The 20,127-nt window shown below is 38.8% G+C and overlaps 1 protein-coding gene across 1 annotated transcript; it reads right to left on the bottom strand.

Moving 5' to 3' along the window:
• Positions 1–1,614: 1,614 nt before the first annotated feature.
• On the bottom strand, positions 1,615–19,846 carry LOC105454375. The gene is made up of 19 exons (XM_011696950.1): positions 19,176–19,846; positions 16,054–16,157; positions 15,504–15,778; positions 13,357–15,218; positions 9,938–11,030; positions 9,485–9,505; positions 8,614–8,838; positions 8,018–8,201; positions 7,515–7,778; positions 6,875–7,233; positions 5,872–6,124; positions 5,442–5,495; positions 4,331–4,636; positions 3,867–4,247; positions 3,424–3,691; positions 3,084–3,290; positions 2,834–2,971; positions 2,327–2,433; positions 1,615–2,073 (listed from the first exon to the last, which is right to left on the bottom strand). The coding sequence occupies exons 3-19, from the start codon at positions 15,764–15,766 to the stop codon at positions 1,822–1,824; spliced, it is 6,237 nt and encodes a 2,078-aa protein (XP_011695252.1). The 5' UTR covers positions 15,767–15,778; positions 16,054–16,157; positions 19,176–19,846; the 3' UTR covers positions 1,615–1,821.
• Between the last annotated feature and the right edge of the window lie 281 nt (positions 19,847–20,127).

Raw genomic sequence — 20,127 nt, 5'->3', positions numbered from 1 at the left:
TAAACTGTGCGTATATTAATTATTATTGATAAAGTACGCGGGATATAAAAACCGCTTCGTGCTCTTAAGCACTTCGGATAGACTTTCGTATTCTTATAAACTTCTACAGAGTGGTCCGTCATTTTTTTTTTTCCGACCACAACGCAAAATGCCATAATTGTTTAACAAATAACAAAATTGTTTACACATTGGCAATTATGAGAGTTTCATAACTTAAAACTACTTTCAAAGTCCATCGTAATTGATCAGAGACACACCCATTAACGAGTAATATAATTAATTAATAATTGACGACGCGTTGTTTATATAAAATTGAAGAAGACGACGTAAGATAACATTTGAACGTTCAACTTGAAAGATCAATCCTTATCCGTGGAAAAAGCGTCGTTAAACGCGCGTAGAAATAAATATCGGAATAATCCTTATGTGGCTATATATATATATATAATATATATAAGTATGTATACTATATATACGTACATACAATTACAAAAGAGTGTATTTAAATGACACGATGTTTTATTACACATGTTCCGCGTTCTAGACGATCCATCCAGAATTGGAGAGCGGCTCGCACGATTTTATCTCCCTCCCCTCCCCCCTCTCCCCCGCCCGTAAAAGAACAGCGTTCGTTAAAGCGAAAATCGCGCAGCCGCCCAATTCACACGCACATTTAGAACACGATCGTTTTCAGCTAAATTGCTAGAGTCTTTACACGCATTCATACACACGGACAACACACACGCACACGCACGCTTGCACACACTTTTAAATAGTATCAATAACTGAGGAAAAAAAATACTTAATAGCGACAATATAAGTATGGCGACAACAAGTAAATGCGGAGGCGCAATACATGGGCCTCGTTCAAGGAAACAGATTATGATTGAACGGAAGCGGAGTATCTCGAAGGAAACGCCAGGATATACTGGGTGTCCCAAAGAGGCGCGATTTAAGTTAGCTAGTGTTAGAAATAAATTATAAATAATTTCGACTAACGTAGGAGTTATTTCGTGTTGTTACGTTGCTCCCAATTTTACTCTTAGAAAATAATTAAAATTAATCGTAAGGTTAATATAGCTATTCATTTCATCAAGATTAATTTAAAAATTCATCAAAAATTGATTATTAAAACAATAATCCAGATTAAGATTAATTTCTAGCGATATTAAAATGTTTCCTCGTAAGGAAATGCCATTTGTGATCGTTATTATTAGTTATTTCAAATAATTCACGTAATCACAATCAATTAAATACGTATAAGTAATTTTGTAAATTAATACTATATACGGTTTAATACTATCATTTCACACGATTAAGAATTATTTGAAATAAATATAATTTGTAAATATGAATTATTTAATACAATCGTAATTTTAATTACCTGGAATCAATTAAATGAATTAATTATTATCTGGAATTAATTAAAGGACAGTAAAGTAAGAGAGAAAGAAATCCAAAAAGTGTGTGTTAAAATGAAGCACAAATTAGAAGATATGTCTATAAAACTTCTTTCACCGTCTTGATGAATACATGATGCTATTTTATATAGGTTTCTAGGTGACACCCTGTATGAAATGGACGGCGTCATTTTCCAGTTTCGACATTTATTTCTTTGGCAAACTTCTTTCGAATCTCCCTTCCAATTTCTCGCGACTAAAATATCCCTCGACGACCTCCCGATAAAGTCCAATAAGATCCCCATCATTAATTTCCTCCATACCTCTTTCGAGATACCCTGTACACTTCACGCCCAAAAAATCCGCATTTTAAACTACCGGGTGTCTAACTGATACCGAACGCGTTTAATTTACTCGCGAGCTACTTTTTCCGCGCAGCCTTCTCCGCTTTCCGTCGCATTCGCTCGATTTCCTTACGTTCCTTGCGCTCGCGATCGGCCTGCGCCCTCAACTCCTTCAGTTTGCGCTTCAGATGGGCCTTAGCATCGCCGTAAACCCCTAAGGCCTTCAGCTCTCTCGATTCCAGGCGCAGCAGGTTACTCCCGTTGATGCCGTTATCCAAAAATTGGGCCGAATAGTGTTCTAAACCGATTCCCGTCAGCCATTGGCACACCTAAACACAGAATCTTGCTTTTAGAGAAGTTAGTGGAAACAACAAAAGAAAAGAAAACTGTTTGCTTTTAAAGTTTTTTATCGGAGTGAAGACTGAGAAAAAAAGTAACATAATACTAAGTTATTAAAAAAAAAAAAAAATTGTCCAAGCATATCCTTATTTTCTTGAAAGTATATATTTAAAAAGATTTGTACGGAAAAATAAATTCCTTGACTATAAATTTATTTTTCAAAACAATCAATTGAATACTCACTTGTTCCTTGGACCAATCTGCGATTGGCGCATTCTGCCAGAAGTGGGACTTCTTGTCACCTAAACCAAAGTCGCTTAGGTGAGCGGGCAACCAAACTGTGCTCGAATCTATATTGATAATGCATGCACGACGGAAAGTAAGTATAAGGTGTGAAAATCTTGTCACGCTATTAGTAATCACTCTATCAGAAATTAACTGTTACTGCGGATAATAATCTGTATTCCAGAGATGTTAAGGTTATTTTATATTTTGTTAATAAACGTTTCGTTGAACACTAAAGAAAAATCATGCATCTAAAGCACATTTAAGCGAAATAAAGCAAAATTGTTTTTAGTTAAAGTGCTATTAACTGCGTACAAGTTAAAAAGAATTATCTTGAAAAACTTTAATTTCAATGAATCTTTCGATTTGAATCTTTTAATTTTAATTCCTGACCGAGTGATCGAAGCGTTAGTGCTGACACATAAACATCAATACACAAAATTTCTGAGGTACCTGCGACGTTACCTTTTAGAGGACTAGGATCAACGCCGGGAGGACTAATAGAACCGCCGGAGGACAAACTTGAAGGAGAACTTCCCGGATGATGCCACGGGGCACCTCCACTGCCGATCAAATTCGACGGAGGAATCGACACTTTTTTCACTAGAAATACGACAGGTTCTGATTTACAACAAGATCACATTGTTGCTCTATTGCGATTAATTTGCGATAATTTAAATTGTCCCCTTTCATTTAAACGTGCATTTTTGTCTACCTCTTTGATTAGCCTCGTTAACAGCCTGCCGTATCTCCTCCACGAGATGATGCGTAACCATAGTTGGATCGTTATTGTGAGGACTGTTGAGATCACTGAAATCTCCAGAACTCTCCCTCGAGGAGTCGTTTCCGCCAAGCCGCTTCTCCCGCTCGGCCAGGACCTGCTTCAGCTGTTCTGCCAATGACGAGGGAGGTCCAGTCAAAGCTACCGAGGGAAATTTTTAATGTATTAAAGAAAGTTATAAGAGAGCATATATAAAAGAGAATCATAACCGTACATATATAATAAAATTTTTTTATAATACAATAACAATCGACATATCAAATGGAATACATACACGTACTCTTCTGCGATTGGGACCAACTTTGCTCAGTCATCGCCCTAACTTGCGAGCTAATGGTGCTGTGCTGCCGGATCGCGGTGGGATGTATAGGATCCATGTGCGATTTTCCTTTAAGCGAACTGATGGATGAAGTGCTGGAATAGGAACTCAGGTTGGACTGTTTAGAGGTCAAGTCATTGGGTGACCTGCTGCTGTCTTGCGAAGTCATTTTTGAGGATGAATCGTCGTCCGTGTTGTCGCCCGACTCGTCCAATCCGTAATCCTAAAATAGGAATTTTCTTTATCGTATAACTTCATTAAGAAAAATAAAAAGTCTCAAAGCACTGATTTTATTCTTTCCTTTTTGGTATTTATAATTCTAAAATTTGTATTCCAATTTTGAGGCACTATGCTACAATATTTATAATAGCTTCTTTAATGCAAGATCAATGACGTACAGAACTGCTGTTGCTGAGGCCGCCGGATCGTCTGGGCAACTGACGATTGGCCAAGCCACCCCTGCTGGCCAGCTCCGCCTTGCTCTTGCCAGCAGAATTGTCCAGCAGACGGTGGGCTGGTACAGCGCGATCCAATTCCTCCTTCACCGGTAGCGGCAGAGGCAGTTTCCTCTCGACGGTCGCAGTCTTGTCACCGTCGTCCGGGCTGCTAAGGTCGGAGGTCTCCGTGTCGGAAAGCTGGCAGCTGGTCGACGAAGGCGGCGGTGGCAGTCTGCGGGAGAGCTGCGGCGTTACTATCCTTGTGGCGTTGTCGTACGGTAACCGTACCGGTAGACCGAATCGCCTCTGGGTCTCCGTCAGCTCCACCTCTAACGTGATCACCTTGAGAAAAAAAATGGCTCTTTTGAAAATATACTTGTTCACTCCAAGACCAAATATCACCGGGCAACACCTTCGACACGTACTCTATCCTTGAGACTTTTCACCAACGCATTGTACTCGGTATCCTTTTCCTGCAACAACTGCTGATAGAACTCGTCCCTGGACGTAATGTCCGCACGTAGCTCCCTGGCGACCTTCTTCGCCTTGTTGTACTTCTGCTCTAGATGTGCGTTCTGCGCCGCAGCCTGCGACAGCATCTCCCTGGCCGTCGACAGGTCCTGGCGGGCGGTGCCCAGTGCTCTCTCCGATTCGTGAAGCCGTAATCCCGATTCCCGCAATTTGGCTGCATATTCCTCGCTACCCGCTCCGCTGTTCTCCAATTCTACCAACTGTACAAAACATAAAAGGAAGATTATAATATGACTAAGATTACAAAATACATGCAACATTACAGATAAGTGTGTTCGCAAATAAAAGTAGGCGCCAACTTGGAATCTGACAGAAAATATAATTTTGAGTAAAAACATTTTCAGAGAGTAAATGTAACTCGTAAATGCTTCTTTTTAAAATTAAGAAACTTTGTACATCCTATAATTTCTTGAATGTTATGTTATTTATCTTACAATATAATCAAATATTTATAATATTTATGTTTGACGAAAATTAAAAGGTAAAGTTCATTCAGAATCGATTGGCGCGAGAAGAGAATTGTCTGTAAAGATAATAGAAGCATGCAATAAAAGCATCAGCTTCAAGAAAGAGTTCTAAAATTGATTCAGGACAAATTGATTAATGACAAAGTAAGGTAATTATTTACATTATTTAACGCACATCGATGATTTTGATGATCTTGATGTATGTTATAGTAGATAATGATTAACTTTTCCTTATAATTGAATCGGCGATTGTTGTATATAATATACAAGCTGTAAGCTACGAAATATACACGTAAATATTTCATGCATTTTGTTACAGAAAAAAAGCGTGAGAAATTTGTAAAGATTAAGAGAAGCATGCTGTATGAATGCGAATAAGTCTTTCGCTTCTGTAAAATAGATTTTGCATCGCACATAAATTTTTCTGCGCAAATATTAATAAATTAATTCAAGCAGTTATAATTACGTAACGAGCTGACTTAATTATAATAGATTAGTTAATATATTGTTCGAGTAACTAATTATGATGTTACGTTACCTTCGCCTTGAGCTTTTCCACCTCCTCGTCCGCTAATGAGAGTTTATACTGACTCTGCAAGCAACCAACGACACGCATAGCGCATAAGCGAAACAAAAACAAAGAAAATCAAAATAAATACACACTGTGCAACTGCGGTAAACTTACATATACATACGTGATACCTGCACTCTTTAATTTACACACATGTACACACGAGAGTATTTACAAATATATGCGCTACGTATCGTGGAAACGAACGTTGTTGAACAATGCGTTCTAACGACTATTTACAAAAAAAAATAATAATAATAATAAAACTAACACCACACGTATGAGTAGACAGGTGCATAAAAAAATATCTTGCTGAATAAAGATTCTTAAATGGATGAAAAAAAAAAAAGAGATATGTTCGAACTCGTGAAGCGTGGAATGTAAATGCGCAAAATACCTCTTGCAAGAGCAATCTCAGACTGTCCACGTCGCTCTGCGTGGTGATGTTGTGCTGCATGGACGAGCCGAGTATCGGAGATCGGCTGCGACTAGAAGGCGACATGTAGTTCTCGATGGGACTGTGCGTCGGTTCGCCCTCCGAGCAGGAGGACATCGCCGGCGAGCCGGGGATCCCGCTTATCCCGCTGCCGACGGAGATGTCCTCGCTTCCTCGCTGGCCGTCAGGCGAAGCGTCGGAGAAGTTGAGCTTCCTGTTCGTGGAAAATGAAATTTCTTTCTTTTAATGCCGGCAAAAGTTTACGGTTTGCTTATTGCGACGCCGTGTGAATGCGGCGCTTGTTATACAAAAAAAAAACAAAAAAAAGAAGAAAATGCAGTTCCCTCAGCACTCCAAGATGCCTCAGGCTCTCATTGGAGTGGCCACAAAGTGTCGTCACGGTATTTTTTGCGAGCAAGGATAAATCATCATTGGGAACGCAGACGAGGTGTTTAAAGACGGATCATTATAATTAATTCTAGAAATGCCCATTGCGCTTTAAGGCAGACTGCGATTGACTGGTTTTCGAAAACCATTTCAAATGAAAATACATAAAAGAACCTTGAAGGGATCGAATCTGGATATCCCCTCAAATAATAAAGTCAAATAATAAAATCAAGTGCTTTCATGCGGAGCCATCACCTCATCCCGTGAGATGAAGTGTTTAAATTAAAAAAGAACAGAGGAGTCTTTAAATCGAGTAAAAAAAATAAAAATAAAAAAGTATATAATTTCAGTCTTAATAAAAAGCATATCAATTTTTATTGAGTTAATAAATTATTATAATTATTATAAATATTATTATATCTAATTTTTGGAAAATAAATTTCACAATTTACCAGATTGATCTCACACTATATCGTAATAAAACTTGTTAAAATTAACTAATAATTATATAAGCTACAACACTAATCTTATGGTAATGTTATTCAAAGGTTCAGCCTGCATGAATGCGCTATTTTACCTATTGGCAGCGTTTGCCAGTTCCCTCTCCTTGTCCGCCTGGAGACTCTGCCTAATCAGCATCGCCACTTCCGAGTTCTTGGGGTCCCTCTCCCTGCCGATGACAAATCGCACGAGACCGGAAGTGTTCCTCAGCACGCTAGCGGCGTAAGCCTGCGTCACGCCGACCAGACTCTTGCCGTCGACCTCGACGATCTGGTCATTCACCTGGATCCGACCCTCGCGCGCGGCCGCGCCTTTCTCCGTGATAGTTTTCACAAAAATGCCCAACTTCTCCAGACCGGCGTCCGCGCCCACGCCCATACCGATTATGCTGAGGCCCAGGCCTTCCGGACCCTTCATCAGCTCGACAGGGAATACCTGAGATTTTTTAAAAATTATTTTAGTATCAAAGCGCAGGATTTTTCTCATAAGAGGTGCGTTTATTTATTTAAATAGAATATTAAAGAAATCCTTAATACTTCAAAATGCCTCAGGCTCTCCTTGAAGCAATCACGAAGTATCATTACAAAATATTTGTGAAGATAAATTAGGAACAAAGCGTTCAAAACGTTAAAAATTAAATCGTAAGAAAAAATTGCACTAAAAATCAGTTACTTTTTCTATGGAATACTAAACAAAAAAATGTAATTCGAAATTACCTCCATTTTTTCGACGCGTTTTTCCAGCTCGTACTCCGCACTGGCCGCCACAGGATCGACGTCCTCATTGCGACGATCGTATTCATTGACAGAATGCGTGGAATAGACACGCATGGGGCCGGTGTCGAAGGACACTTTGGAAGTTTTCTTGACGGGCACGGTGGACGGATAGTCTTCGTCGTCTTCGTCGGACTCTGGGATTCCCGCCACTTCCATCCAAAAGTGACCGTCTTCGAAATAGTGCACGCCATTCTCCACGAACACCTGGTTAATCAAATATCGAAGTTAATACCGTCGCAAAACTGCTTTAAATCGGGATGGTAAATAAATAAATAAAAATTTCTTTTAAAAACTGTCGTGAAAAACTATACCTACACATATTTCTTTATTCTGATAAATCTATATATTTGTTCTCTAATTTATTATCGTTTACTTTCCGATTAAATTCAATTGAGAAAAAAAGAAAGAAGATGGTGCTGTAAAATTGTGATAATTATAATTACAATTTTTCCTGGAGTTGGAATATAGTCGTCCTGTTGCTCGGTCTCGGTGTCATCATTAGTTTCATGAGTGTCGTTTAAGCTGCTGACAGAGCCCAGTAGTCCGCTCTCACTTCCTGTGACCGATCCTATCTGGCTTTCCGTCAACGAGTCTATCGTCAGGTCACTGCGAGATCTATGAGACAAACTGAAATAAATGGAGGGTTAACGGAGAAATCGAGAGGCTAAGGGTGTGTAATTCTCAAAATTTTAATTCCGAAAGTCCAAAGAGACCTGAGGTTATCCAGTTGTCCAAGAATTGACAAGAAGACTCGAGCGTCTACTATTATCCCAGATTATAAAAATTCAAGGGATACAAATACTTTTTAAATATCGAAGGAGATCAAAGATTCAACATTTTTTTAATTCTCCAGAGATCCGAAAGAATAAGATTTTAAAAGCAACTACAATTCAAAAATTCCGTAATCCACGAAAATACAAGTGATATCAAAGTCGAAAATCTGTTTAAAGAAAAATAGAGAATAGAAATGAAATTGCAAAAAAGAGACGCAGGGAAGGGCGCGCAACCGAAAAGACGTAAAAAAAATAAGCTCGTTCACCTATAATCATGAGTGGCACTATTGATAAGACTGGAATCAGGAGCAGACAGGACATCGGACAGCCAGTCGGGCGTGTTGTCCTGGTCCTCCCGATCCCTGTCCTGTCCTTCCTTATCCTTGTCATTAGAAATCCCGTCACCTATTATTGCGTCATTGGCACCGGTGGGAGACAGCAGCCTCGCTATCTCCTGCGCTTCCTCGTCCGATAGCAACGCCGAACCTTGTCTAATTTACGTTTCACGAATCATTCACTTTGCCTTTACGCACGAATTTACGTTGATCGCTGATAGCGAATCAATTCTGCAGTTTAATTGACAAAAGCAGTTATGTCAGTTCATTCGCGAGACATTAAGACGCGATATTCCTTATTACTCGATATTAAATTTCAGAATATTTTTATACTAATTGTAAGGGAGACTCATCGTATAATTCAACAAGGCTTTTATTCGTAAAAAAAAAATTATTCTTAATTATCTCAATCTTCTCATCGAACTGAATAATAAGTGATCGAAAATCGAGATTTTATAGAAATATTTTTACAAAAAAATCACCTTTTTCTTCTTTACAGAATAATAAAAGACACGGTCAAGATATATTTATATTGTTCTAGTCTTTCGTGTTCGTTATAAATACGGTCAACCAGAAAAAGTGATATTTTATTGATAAAAATATTCTGATATAACTTTCTAGTAAAAGCCACTTTTTTGAAAAACAGGTTTTTGTAAGATAAGTCTAGTTCTTTTATTGGATTACTAAGTACATGATAAAATCTATTAAAATCTATTACGTCGACGTAATACTTTGCAATTGTTGTAAGATAGACAACATATCTGCTTTCGTTATCGAATTACAGAATTGCAAGTGTACTCACCTAATCTTCTTTTCTAAGATGCTGCATGGACCATAGCGATCAGCAGATTTGCATTCAAATAAACACGAACGTATTAGAATCAAAATGAAAGAAAAACAAAGTCATTAATACTAACAATAAGCCTCAAATTAAAAGTTACTAAGTTGCAAGACTGTAGCAACAGAAATTTATTACACTGTTAATTTAAATGGATAAACGCTATGGGAAATACAATTGCTATATTAAAAGTGCGAAAGTTGTACGCTAAAAGCAGCTCCTAGGAACAGCATCATTCCAAAATTGTCGTCTATTGATATCAATTATCAGGGTCGATAAAATTAAATATTCCGAAAAAATGACGAGTCTGTCTTCCCTTTTCCCCCTTTCTAAAATTCTTATGGTGTTTCTATTATTTCAAACGCAATCTAACAACGACTCGAAAAATTCCTTCTCTTATAGTCACTACATATTTACCGAGAGCTCAGTAGATTTTCGGCCTCGTCTGGAGTCATGGTATCCGGCGTCACGGGCGTGATATGATTGTTCTTCGAAGCTGCCCCCTCCGCAACCCCGGCGGAATTGTCCTGCATCTCTCTCTGCGCACATTCCACATTTTTAATGGTCTTCGTGTCACTCGAGTCACTGTCGTCGAACTGGCTGCTCTCCGACGTGGACTGGTCGTTGGACTTCTTGCCGGAATGTCTTTGCGAGAGCACACTGGGCGACAGCGGGGCCCCCTGATTGTTGTTCTCCGATAACCGGAGCTTCGCCAGCTCGGCCTTCTGCTTCTCCTGCTCCCACGTCGTCTGCGGCTGCTCCATCTCCTTCTCCAGCTTCCTGCTCAGGACACTGTTCACCGCCGCGATGCACTCCTTCCTGCTGCTGCTCACCTCGGATTTCGCCACCTCCGCCACGTACTTCTCCTCGTCCTTGCTCTCCTTCGTGATGAGCCCGAAACAGCTGTTCATCTCCTGGCTGCGAATGGCCGCCTTGTCCACGCTATCCTTGCCTCCCTCCGTCTCGACGAAGCTGGACCGCTTGCCCGAGACCTCCTCCCTGTTCTTCGCGATCTTCTCTCTTACGCTGATTTTGATTTGATCGTTCTTCGCATTCGAGACCGTCTTCTGGCACACCCCGTCGCCGCCGGACTTCACTTTCGCCTCCAGCATGTCCTCCGTAGACGCGGTATTGATTTTCATCGCTTCCGTAGAGCCGCCGTGGCTCTTCACCTCCGTGTTTGATTGTTGAGTTTTGCATTCGGTGTTACTCTGCGTAACAATTTCTTCGTTCTGCTGCAACTTCTTCGCGTACGGAGAGGGCACAGGGATCTCTTTGTGCTCCAGCGGCGGATACTCCTGGTCGGAACTGATGACAGACGGCGGACGCGGACCCAGGCCGGCAGCCTGAAGATCAAGGCGCACGTGAGAACGCCGTATGACCGTGGTAGTGTCCGTCTCATTGAACTTGAACTGATCTTTCTCGGAGATGCTCTCCGTCCCTGAGACGCAGCTCTGATACGTGGCCGGCTTCTCCTGATCCTCCGCTTCCAAGTCATAGCTGTTGCGACCTGAATTTGAAAAATAAATTTATGACGACATTAGAAGTACTGGGAAATTGACGTGTACGCTGTCGGCCGCTGAAATAGCTTATCTACTAACTACAGCTAAAGTACCTCCGCAATCGATGCAAAGTAATCGCAGGCACATAATTTTACGTCTTCCTGGAGTACGTGACGCTCCAACAAGTATAAAAATATTGATACAAAATATAGTGCAGCGTTTCATATATAAACACCAGTCTTGTATATTCTATTACAAGATCACGCACTCGCGTAGAATATATATAGCCTTTAACCGACTTAATTAATCAAACTATAGCACTCAGTAGAAAATTTCATATTGATTATTTAATATTATTTAGCGTTTAATTTTATTTCGAAGTAGTTTAACATCTTATTTGTTAATGGTTTACATATTTTAGCAATGAATGATATTTTGAATTGTACAGATTTTTATCGCACATTTACATAATTTATGCAAAAAATGTTAGATTTTAGAAATTTAAATATTTGATTTATGAATAAATATCCAAATTATAAAAAGCTAAATTTCTTCAGGATTAATTACATTCTTGTTTTGATTCTTTAATTCAATTTCTGTTTTTTTTTGTCAGTTTGTTAATTTATAACACAAAAGAATATTTAGATCTGAAAAATTCTACTTGCAAATATTTTTCCCATTTTTCCTATTTATTAATATATTCAAAGACTTTTTTATGCAAGACTATTTATCATTAAATTAACATTTTTATCAAACAATATTCAAAGAAGGCTGATGAGTTAAGCTGATTATTCATACTGATATTATTTCTTATAAATTATAAATTAATTCAAAACATAATACGTTATTTCTAAAATCATATTTTAAAAACGTACATTTCGACTTATAATATGGTCATCCTTAGTGTGAAACTAATAAAAGACTAAATAAAGACAAAATGTTAATACACATATTACAAACACATTAACGCAGGTAAATTGTATCAAAGTTTCTCTGTTGTTGTCCAGGTAAGGAAAATTGAGTCTCTTGGATAAGTTCAGATTAATGTTATCTTAACTATAGTGTTAAGATAAAAATCAGGGATAACGTACAGATCCGTGTAAAAACAGACTTGTAGTCGGTGGTTCGATCTCGACTCTCATTCTTACATATGTCTCAAGTTTTATGAGAGATTGATTGGGAAGTTAAGAGATAATGAGGAGTCAAAGAGTTTAAACTCTTAAGTAGTAACTCATATTTCGGGAATTTATATTTTATTTCCTAAGAAGATAAAAATCCAGAGATACTTGTATGCAGAAGAAATTTAACGTTAATTATACTCTTTCCACGACATCCAAAAGTATCTCTGGCTTTTTATCATCTCTAACATCACAGTCGATTATTATTATTTTGGATTTTTCCAAGAGACACAATTTTTCTTACCAATATCAGCAGCATCGAACAACCAGCTTGGCCCTTCATCATCAGCCCTTCTCGAATGATTGTTGGATTTTTATCATATGAGCCTAAATATATTCGCAACTTTTAACTCTCTTATATTTTCCATTTTCAGAAATTTATATTTATATGTACAGATTTATAAACAGCAAAGCTTTGTACAAACTCGCTCTTATCGCATTTATAAATCGCATTATAATTCATTCTATTTTCAGAGGAGTCACTGTACTGAGTAGAACTACAGAATTTTTCGAGCACAACATTGATGATTTTCAAATTCTGCCGAGAGCCCCAGAGACACTTTTGCAAAGTAAACGCGACGAGGCACGAGCGGTTTGGCCGCTGGACAAGCAGCACGGTGATTTCTATAAATAATACCGTGGCACACTGGTAAAAGAGGAGGTGGCAGAGCAAAGGGAAGGAGAAAAGGGGTAAGAAGGGGGGCCTGCGTCTGGTACTTTTACTTTTTGGCATTTTGGCACACTGCCATCCCAACCCACGACATCGAAAGTCACCTGGCCTCACCGACGCTTCTCAAAAATGTGGAGATTTATTTTTGAAGCGGACCATTCATCATAAAGGCATTTAATATATTTGCAATAAACGTATGTTAAAATCAATATCTAAGATTAATTGTCAAAATTACATATATACATGTATTTTTTATATTAAAAAATTTGTTTCTTTTTTTTTTTTAATCATTTTAGTCATTCTTCAATAATTATTTTTCTCGTCATATTTGTAAACTAAAAAGCTAAAGAAACAAAATTATACAATATCAAGGTAACTTTTATTAATCGTGATTGTCATTAATTAATTTCAACGCACTTTTCCCATTTATAATAAAGTTTTTCGGCCTCGAGACGAGACTTTTTTCACGAATCTGATATAGTTTACCTGTCTGATGTTTCTCCGACATCTCCTTCTCCGCTTTTTCCTCCTTGCTGTCTTTGGATGGCGAACTAGGTGAACTCATGCTGGACGAGGCACTGTCGGTGCCAGCGGAGGGTAGACCGAGCTCGGATTCCGGTGATCGTGTCAGGTCGATCCTCTTGTCGTCCGCCGCGGTCTCTTTTCTCTTCGCGTTCGCGTTCGGTCTCGCCCAATCGGGTCTTGGATCCGTTCTGACCGCATCGCCACGCAGCTCGGACTCAAGGGCCTCCCTCGGCGAGGTCTTCGGATCCACAGTCCTCTTCAGGATCTCGTCGTTTTTCGCCAGCCACTCGTTCCTCCACTCGGACGTCTTCGCCGGCGAGTGAATCGGGCTCGGGGGACAGTTGAAGTATTCCGGCGCCTCCAGCAGGTCGCTCTCCCTCCTCGTGAGGATATTGTCCATCGAGGCACTTCGAGTGGGACTAGAAACCTCGTAGTGCAGTACAGGCGACGCCTTCGTCTGCTCGGTAAAGTCGCTATGCTCATTCGCAATGGCAGTTTTGGATTCCGGGACCGCTGAGTGTGCCTTTGTGGCCTCCTTCGATCCCTCCGTAGCCTCCGTGGCATCCTCCTTTGAAGACTCCACTGGTCTAGAAACTATAGCCTTAAATGTTGGCGCCTCTTCCGTGGACGTAGAATTTTTCAAGGTCTCTTTCAGATTTTCCGTTGGCCTCAAAGCTGCGTCTTTGCACACTTCCGCAACTGGTGGACCTTTCACAGTCTGCGCAGTGGCCTTGGGAGCCTCCTTAGGGTCGTCCACTGATTTTGAAACTACTGCTCTGCTTCCTGAAATTGGCTCCGCGGACGCGGAGCTCGTCAAATTCTGCACGGTGGATTTAGAGATGTCCTTGGCGGCCTCCGTCGACCTCGAAGTCACGATTTTGTTTCCCGTAACTGCCTCTGGCGGGATTGCCGCGCACTTCAAATTCTGCGCCTTGGAAGCCTCCTTGGAGTTCTCCGCCGACCTCAAAGCCGCTTTCGAAGTGTTTTTCTGCACAACAGCGTACTCTGGCAACGAGGCGTCCTGAGTCTTGTCAGCGCCACTGATTTTGCTGTCTTTCGAACCGCTCTGAGGTTTCTTCTTCTGCACGACGGCATACTCCGGAATCGTCGGCGAGATGTCGTCGAACCTCTCCACCGTCGCGTACTCCGGGCTCTCCAGCAGTTCGGACGAGCCGACGGAAGCGATACTCGCCGGTCGTTCCCTCCTACTGGCCGCGGAGGACGAGTTCCTGACAGGCGGGGGCGGTGGCGGCGGCGAGCGTGCCGAGCAGAAGCTCGCCGATCTGATAGCCGGGCTGGCGGAGTCGCCTGCTGCCGCGCCCATCGAACTCTGGCATGTGTCAACGAACGACGACGACTGCTGCTGCTGCTGCTGCTGCTGCGCTTGACTCTGGACATTCTGGGAGTTCAGGGAAGTTTGGACTAGCGAGCGATTCGGATCGGAATTGTAGCGGTTCGGTCGAGCCTTGGAGAAGTGGCTAGTCCAATTCCGTTGCTTCTCGATTAGCTCCTTCGGATTCGGCCGGCGTTCCGGCTTTTCCGGCCGCTCCGGACGATCGTTCTCCTTGCCCGTGCGTTCGGCCTTACTCAAGCCCGCGCCGGGACGTCGCTCCGGCGCGCAGTGGCCGTTCTCGAAGTGCCGCTCCGCGTTCAGGGCCGGTACGCTGGCGCTCCACGTGCTCAGGTGTTCGCGGCTGCCCGGGGGAGAGGGTGAGTGAGGACGGGGCGATCTCGTGGGCGAGGTGCACCCGGAGCCTGAGTTCGCGGAACTGGAGCGAGACCGGAGACCGTGCAGATTATTCGGTTTTGTAACCCGTTCCACCCTGTAAATTAATATTAAAGTAATTCTAAGAATTATTTATTTTATTAGGAAACATTGATAATGGAAAATAATAATATAATTACAAAATAATCAAGAAATAAGTTAATAAGATTAAAGATAAATCTATACAAAAGCAATATAATTGAAAAGATTTAAGAAGATAATAATTAATAAAATGTAAAATAAAATTATATATTAAACAATATATGTAATAATATATATATTATAATTAATATAGCTTTTAAGAGAGAAATATAAATTTCTCTGACTTCAAATGCACGCTTACGGTCTGTTCGATTTGTTTTCCTCGCCAAGTTTCTCGAAGAGGGCTCGCGCATTGTTGAAACGTGCCACATGGCTCTCAGTTCTGACCACTGTTACTTGCGTCGGAGACTCCTTCAGTGGAACAGCTGGCTCCTTAAATCCATCCGAGAGAATATTATTCGTTCTGTGACTCAGATTGTCCAGTTGTGGCTTGGATTGGAAGATGTTCGCGATGGCTGACACCTTGGAGCCACCCACTCGCTTTTTCTCTTCGATCGCTGCCATGTCTGGCACAAACTTTAAAAGTAAGAAAATATATTTCACATATTTTGAATTATTCAAACATATTGTCTTTTTGGACTCTAAAATTTATAACAATTTTATAAACGCACAATATTCTTGGTAACAAAAATCATTGACAAATTTTTGAAAGTAATAACATAGGAAACATAAAAGAAATACAAAAATGTTTATATATATTTACAAAATGATATTGTAATATCTGAAAATTTCATTTAAAAATTTTATATTTTAACAAAATACTTTAAATAATACTTAATGGAATACTTTACCTTTGGCTGACAATAAGTAGTGATATTTATATATAAATGCTAATCATTTAAGTGTTTCAGCCCATTGTCATTCATATGCATTTAATATACTTCATTGCAGTAACCTGTAAAAAAATAATTAAGTTTATATTAAATATGTATAGTTTGATATTTTGCACTTAAAATGTCCTAATTAATCAAATCTAATTCATAATTATAATCTAAATTAATTAATAAAATAGTCTTTCTTGCTTTACTTATTTTCTATTTATCTTATTATTTTAATATAAACATTTAATAAACGTTCAATTTATAAATGTAATTAAACTGTAATAAATAAATTAAATTGTTATATGCATGAAATTTCGAAATAATTTTCCGATTAATATTCCGTAAGTTAAATCTGTCTAGATTTTATGCTTTCGTGGTATATCAAAGAACATACATTTTCTGCCATTGTTGCCTATAGCTATCGCACATTAACACAGTCAATTGGATTTTCTGACCTTTACAGAATTTGAATATCTACCTTTCTTAAAGAATTAATAGCGTATATTTTCCCCCAATTTTACTATTTTTAATAATGTATATTTAAAATTGTTCTAAAATAAAAAAATATTAAAATATAAAATACAAACGAATAAAAATATACTCTTTAAAAATCCTAAAATAAACATTGAATAAAATAAAAATAGAAAGAATGCGAAATATTTATGCAGTAATATTAAAAATTAATTTCACATAATTAAATTATATATAATTATATATAATTCATATGTGCATAAAATTATAATTTTCGCAAATATTAATAATAAAACAGATTTAAAAATTATTTTATAACTGTCATAAATATAATTAAAATAAACAAATATTATTTTACATATTTTAACTCGCAAATTTATTTTAAAATATTCAAATTAATTTGTAATAAACTATGTGATTTTTTGTGACATTCTTGTTTTATGATTATGTTTTTTAAATAGTTTTATGTATAACCGTTATATATTTATGTGTCTGAAAAATGTAAATGGAAACAAAAGCTGAATGACAGGTGTAAGATATAATAGGTGGGTCTGCCATGCCTGGGTTTCAACCCTCCTCCCATAGCACACCATGTTGCTGCAATCAATACTTCAATGTTGTCTCTATGGTAGATAGATGTGAAAAGAGCTGCAATTTTGCATCACTTGCATGATCATATAATTGCTCACATAACCATAGACATAATCACATATTTGTATTGTATTGAATGGTGTTTGCTATGGGGGTTCATTCACAATGCTTGCTATCTAGGTGTATTCCAGGTATCTATACACATATCTAGATACTTGAGAGATTTGCTATAAATAAATAAACCTATATTTAGATATAAATATAGATTTATTTACTCTATATATTCTCCATTAATTGTTTAACTTCAAAAATTCAATTCTTCCTCGTTTATTCTTTAATATTGTGTTCAATAATGAAGCAACAATAGAAAAGTTTAAGTGTTAAATGTTACGATTTATCATACATGTGTAAAAAAAGTTATATTAAATGTTACAGTTTATCGTGTATATATCTATCCAATACTTAAAACATCAATGTTTATCTAATAATCTCATAAAGTAAAACTTGATTTAATTTTACTGTATAAAAACTTGTCTGAATAGTCATTTAATACAAATTCATTATCAGTAAACTTATGTACTTTAATATGAAATCAATTAATATTTCAATCAAAATGTAATAAAATTGAGAAAAATTAGTTAAGCGCAAATAACAATAACATTAAGTATCCTTTCAAAATTGTCATAGAATATTAAACGATACTTTCATATCAGGATATATAAAAGATTAGTCTAATAATTAATTTATCAGTGATAACTGTATAACATTAATAAAATTAATTAAACGTGTAAACGTACATTAATAAAATTAACAGTAATAATATAGTAAAATACACACTGACAAATTAGCGAGATGTAATATCTCAATTATTAAATGTGTACATATGTCTATTCTCGTGTATTCAAAATCCATCCAATATTTAATACTCAATCTAATAATTCCATAGAGTACAATCTGATTTAATATTACTGCATAAAATTTGTCTTAATCATCATTGAATATCGAATTCAATTCCGATAAATTGCTTTATGTATTTCAGTATCCATTGAATTAATAAGAATATAATAACATAATTATAAATTGATAAAATTAATTGAAGGTATAATCACAAAAATCTCATAATTTTATTACAGATACTTTCAAAATCGTCATGGAATCGTCGTGTCAAACACAACACTTTCATATTATGTTATACAGAGAATTAGTAATTAATTTGTCATCAATAAAATAAGTTTCAAATGATAATTTATAATCAGTAGAAATAAAATAAACATATATTAATAGAATTAAATACAATCTTCTAATTCAGGAATCTCAAAAATTTACAACTATTTTTCCACAAAAGCTATTAGGCATTACTTATGAAATAAATAAAACAAGCATTAACAAACTAACGAGATGTAATCCTCAAACAATTAATTCAGCAGCTCTATTAAACAATGTAGTTTATCCTCAATGGGGCGTCAAACAGAGCAAAAAAAAACTCACAAACTGTTACTGCAATTTCAATGTAACTTTGATCGGGATATCAATTATCATATCACCGTATATAGTTCAACGCGGGTAGGACTGCGAATTTAAAAGCCGGAGTTACGTTAAAATCGATAGGAATATCCGTGAAACGGAGCGGATTCCCGTAGTCGCCACCGTGACATTGCTTGTGCAAATCACCTAACGACCGAGACGTCGGGGTGTCGAAAATGCGGTAAAAACAAACAATAACGGGGCAAGCAAATAATCGGTGGCGTTAACACATTCGGATTCGCCGAGGGATCTCGCACAAACGTTCCGCGCGAAACAAAACATATCCTCCCGACGTCCCGATCGCCATTACACCCCACGAGTGAGTTGTCCCCATGGAGGCGCCGCTTCGCCCGAGCTCGCCGGGGCCTCCGCGGCGCGGAACGCTGGCCGGTCGGCGGCGGCGTCGGCCGCCGGGGCTCGCGGGCGGGCGCGTGCGGGTGGCCACGCCGCCGGCGAGAGCCGCACCTCCTCCACGCGGGACACGGGAATTTAACTCTCGAACTGACCCGGAAGACGATGTTACCATGTGCGCGCGGGCATCTCTCTCTCTTCGGGAACGGGGGCGAGCCGCACACGACTTGGCACGATTCCGCTCTGCGGCGCCCTCGGCAGTTTACGGTTGTTCACGCGTCTCGTCGCGCGGCACGCGCGCGAGACGAGGACAGGACGACGACCGGACCGGACGGCGAGAGCGGCGCGGGGCGACGATTCGCGAGGAGCAGCGGTTTACGCGGGCGCGTCTCGAGGGTGTCTGGCCGTTTTTAATGCACGGCGGCCACATCCGCCATGTCCGCGGCGGGCGAGCTGGCGCGTCGTCGTCGTCGTCGATTCCGCGACGCCTAACGATCACCGACGTTCCGCGACGCGGCGCCGTTCCATATCGCGAACCTGCGCGAACTGCCCCAGACGACGGACATCGACCATGGTGGAAGTATAACATGGTGTGTGCAGTTTGCAAGCGTCTCTTTCTAAAAATGTTGCGCTCTCTGTCGTTTTGGGGCTTGTGGGGGTCAGATTAACCAACTGCGAAAAGCGAAACATTTGGCGTCGTGCTGTTGGTATGAAATCTATAGTACATGTAACGCGAACTGTAGATTTTCATACCGGCAGTATGTATTAAGTTAAATGTATCAAAAAATAAAATATTTTGTATGTAATAAGACTGTAACTGTTTATCTTACAAATTAATTGTAATGTATAGAAATTTGTATTGCTCCACGGCTTTAATAACGTATATATATACGTTATAAAAGTTAAATAAAATTATTAAATACTAATGAATAATATAAAAATAATATAAAAATATATAAAAATAAAAATTGAACTAATTTATATATATATATACATATAATTAATAAAAAATCTAATATGAAATAAAAAATTAATGAATAATATGAAATATTAAAGATACTACTGGAAACTGTTTGTTATATTTTTTTTTACAGTTTTTCTAACGAT

This window comes from Wasmannia auropunctata, unplaced genomic scaffold (genome assembly GCF_000956235.1).
Source record: "Wasmannia auropunctata unplaced genomic scaffold, wasmannia.A_1.0 LD335985.1, whole genome shotgun sequence".
In the NCBI taxonomy this organism is placed as follows: Eukaryota; Metazoa; Arthropoda; class Insecta; order Hymenoptera; family Formicidae; genus Wasmannia; species Wasmannia auropunctata.
The sequence above is the reverse complement of the archived record's forward strand: the minus strand, read 5'-3'. Positions and strand labels throughout refer to the sequence as shown.

Bases quoted from the DNA above. Each gene is read 5' to 3' on its own strand.
- LOC105454375 (XM_011696950.1), bottom strand. From the start codon at position 15,766: ATGGCAGCGATCGAAGAGAAAAAGCGAGTGGGTGGCTCCAAGGTGTCA. The intron at 8,839-9,484 runs GTGAGTACACTT...AACGTAAATTAG, and splicing joins ATCTTAGAAAAGAAGATTAG to ACAAGGTTCGGCGTTGCTAT. The intron at 4,248-4,330 runs GTACGTGTCGAA...TTTTTTCTCAAG, and splicing joins TGAAAAGTCTCAAGGATAGA to GTGATCACGTTAGAGGTGGA.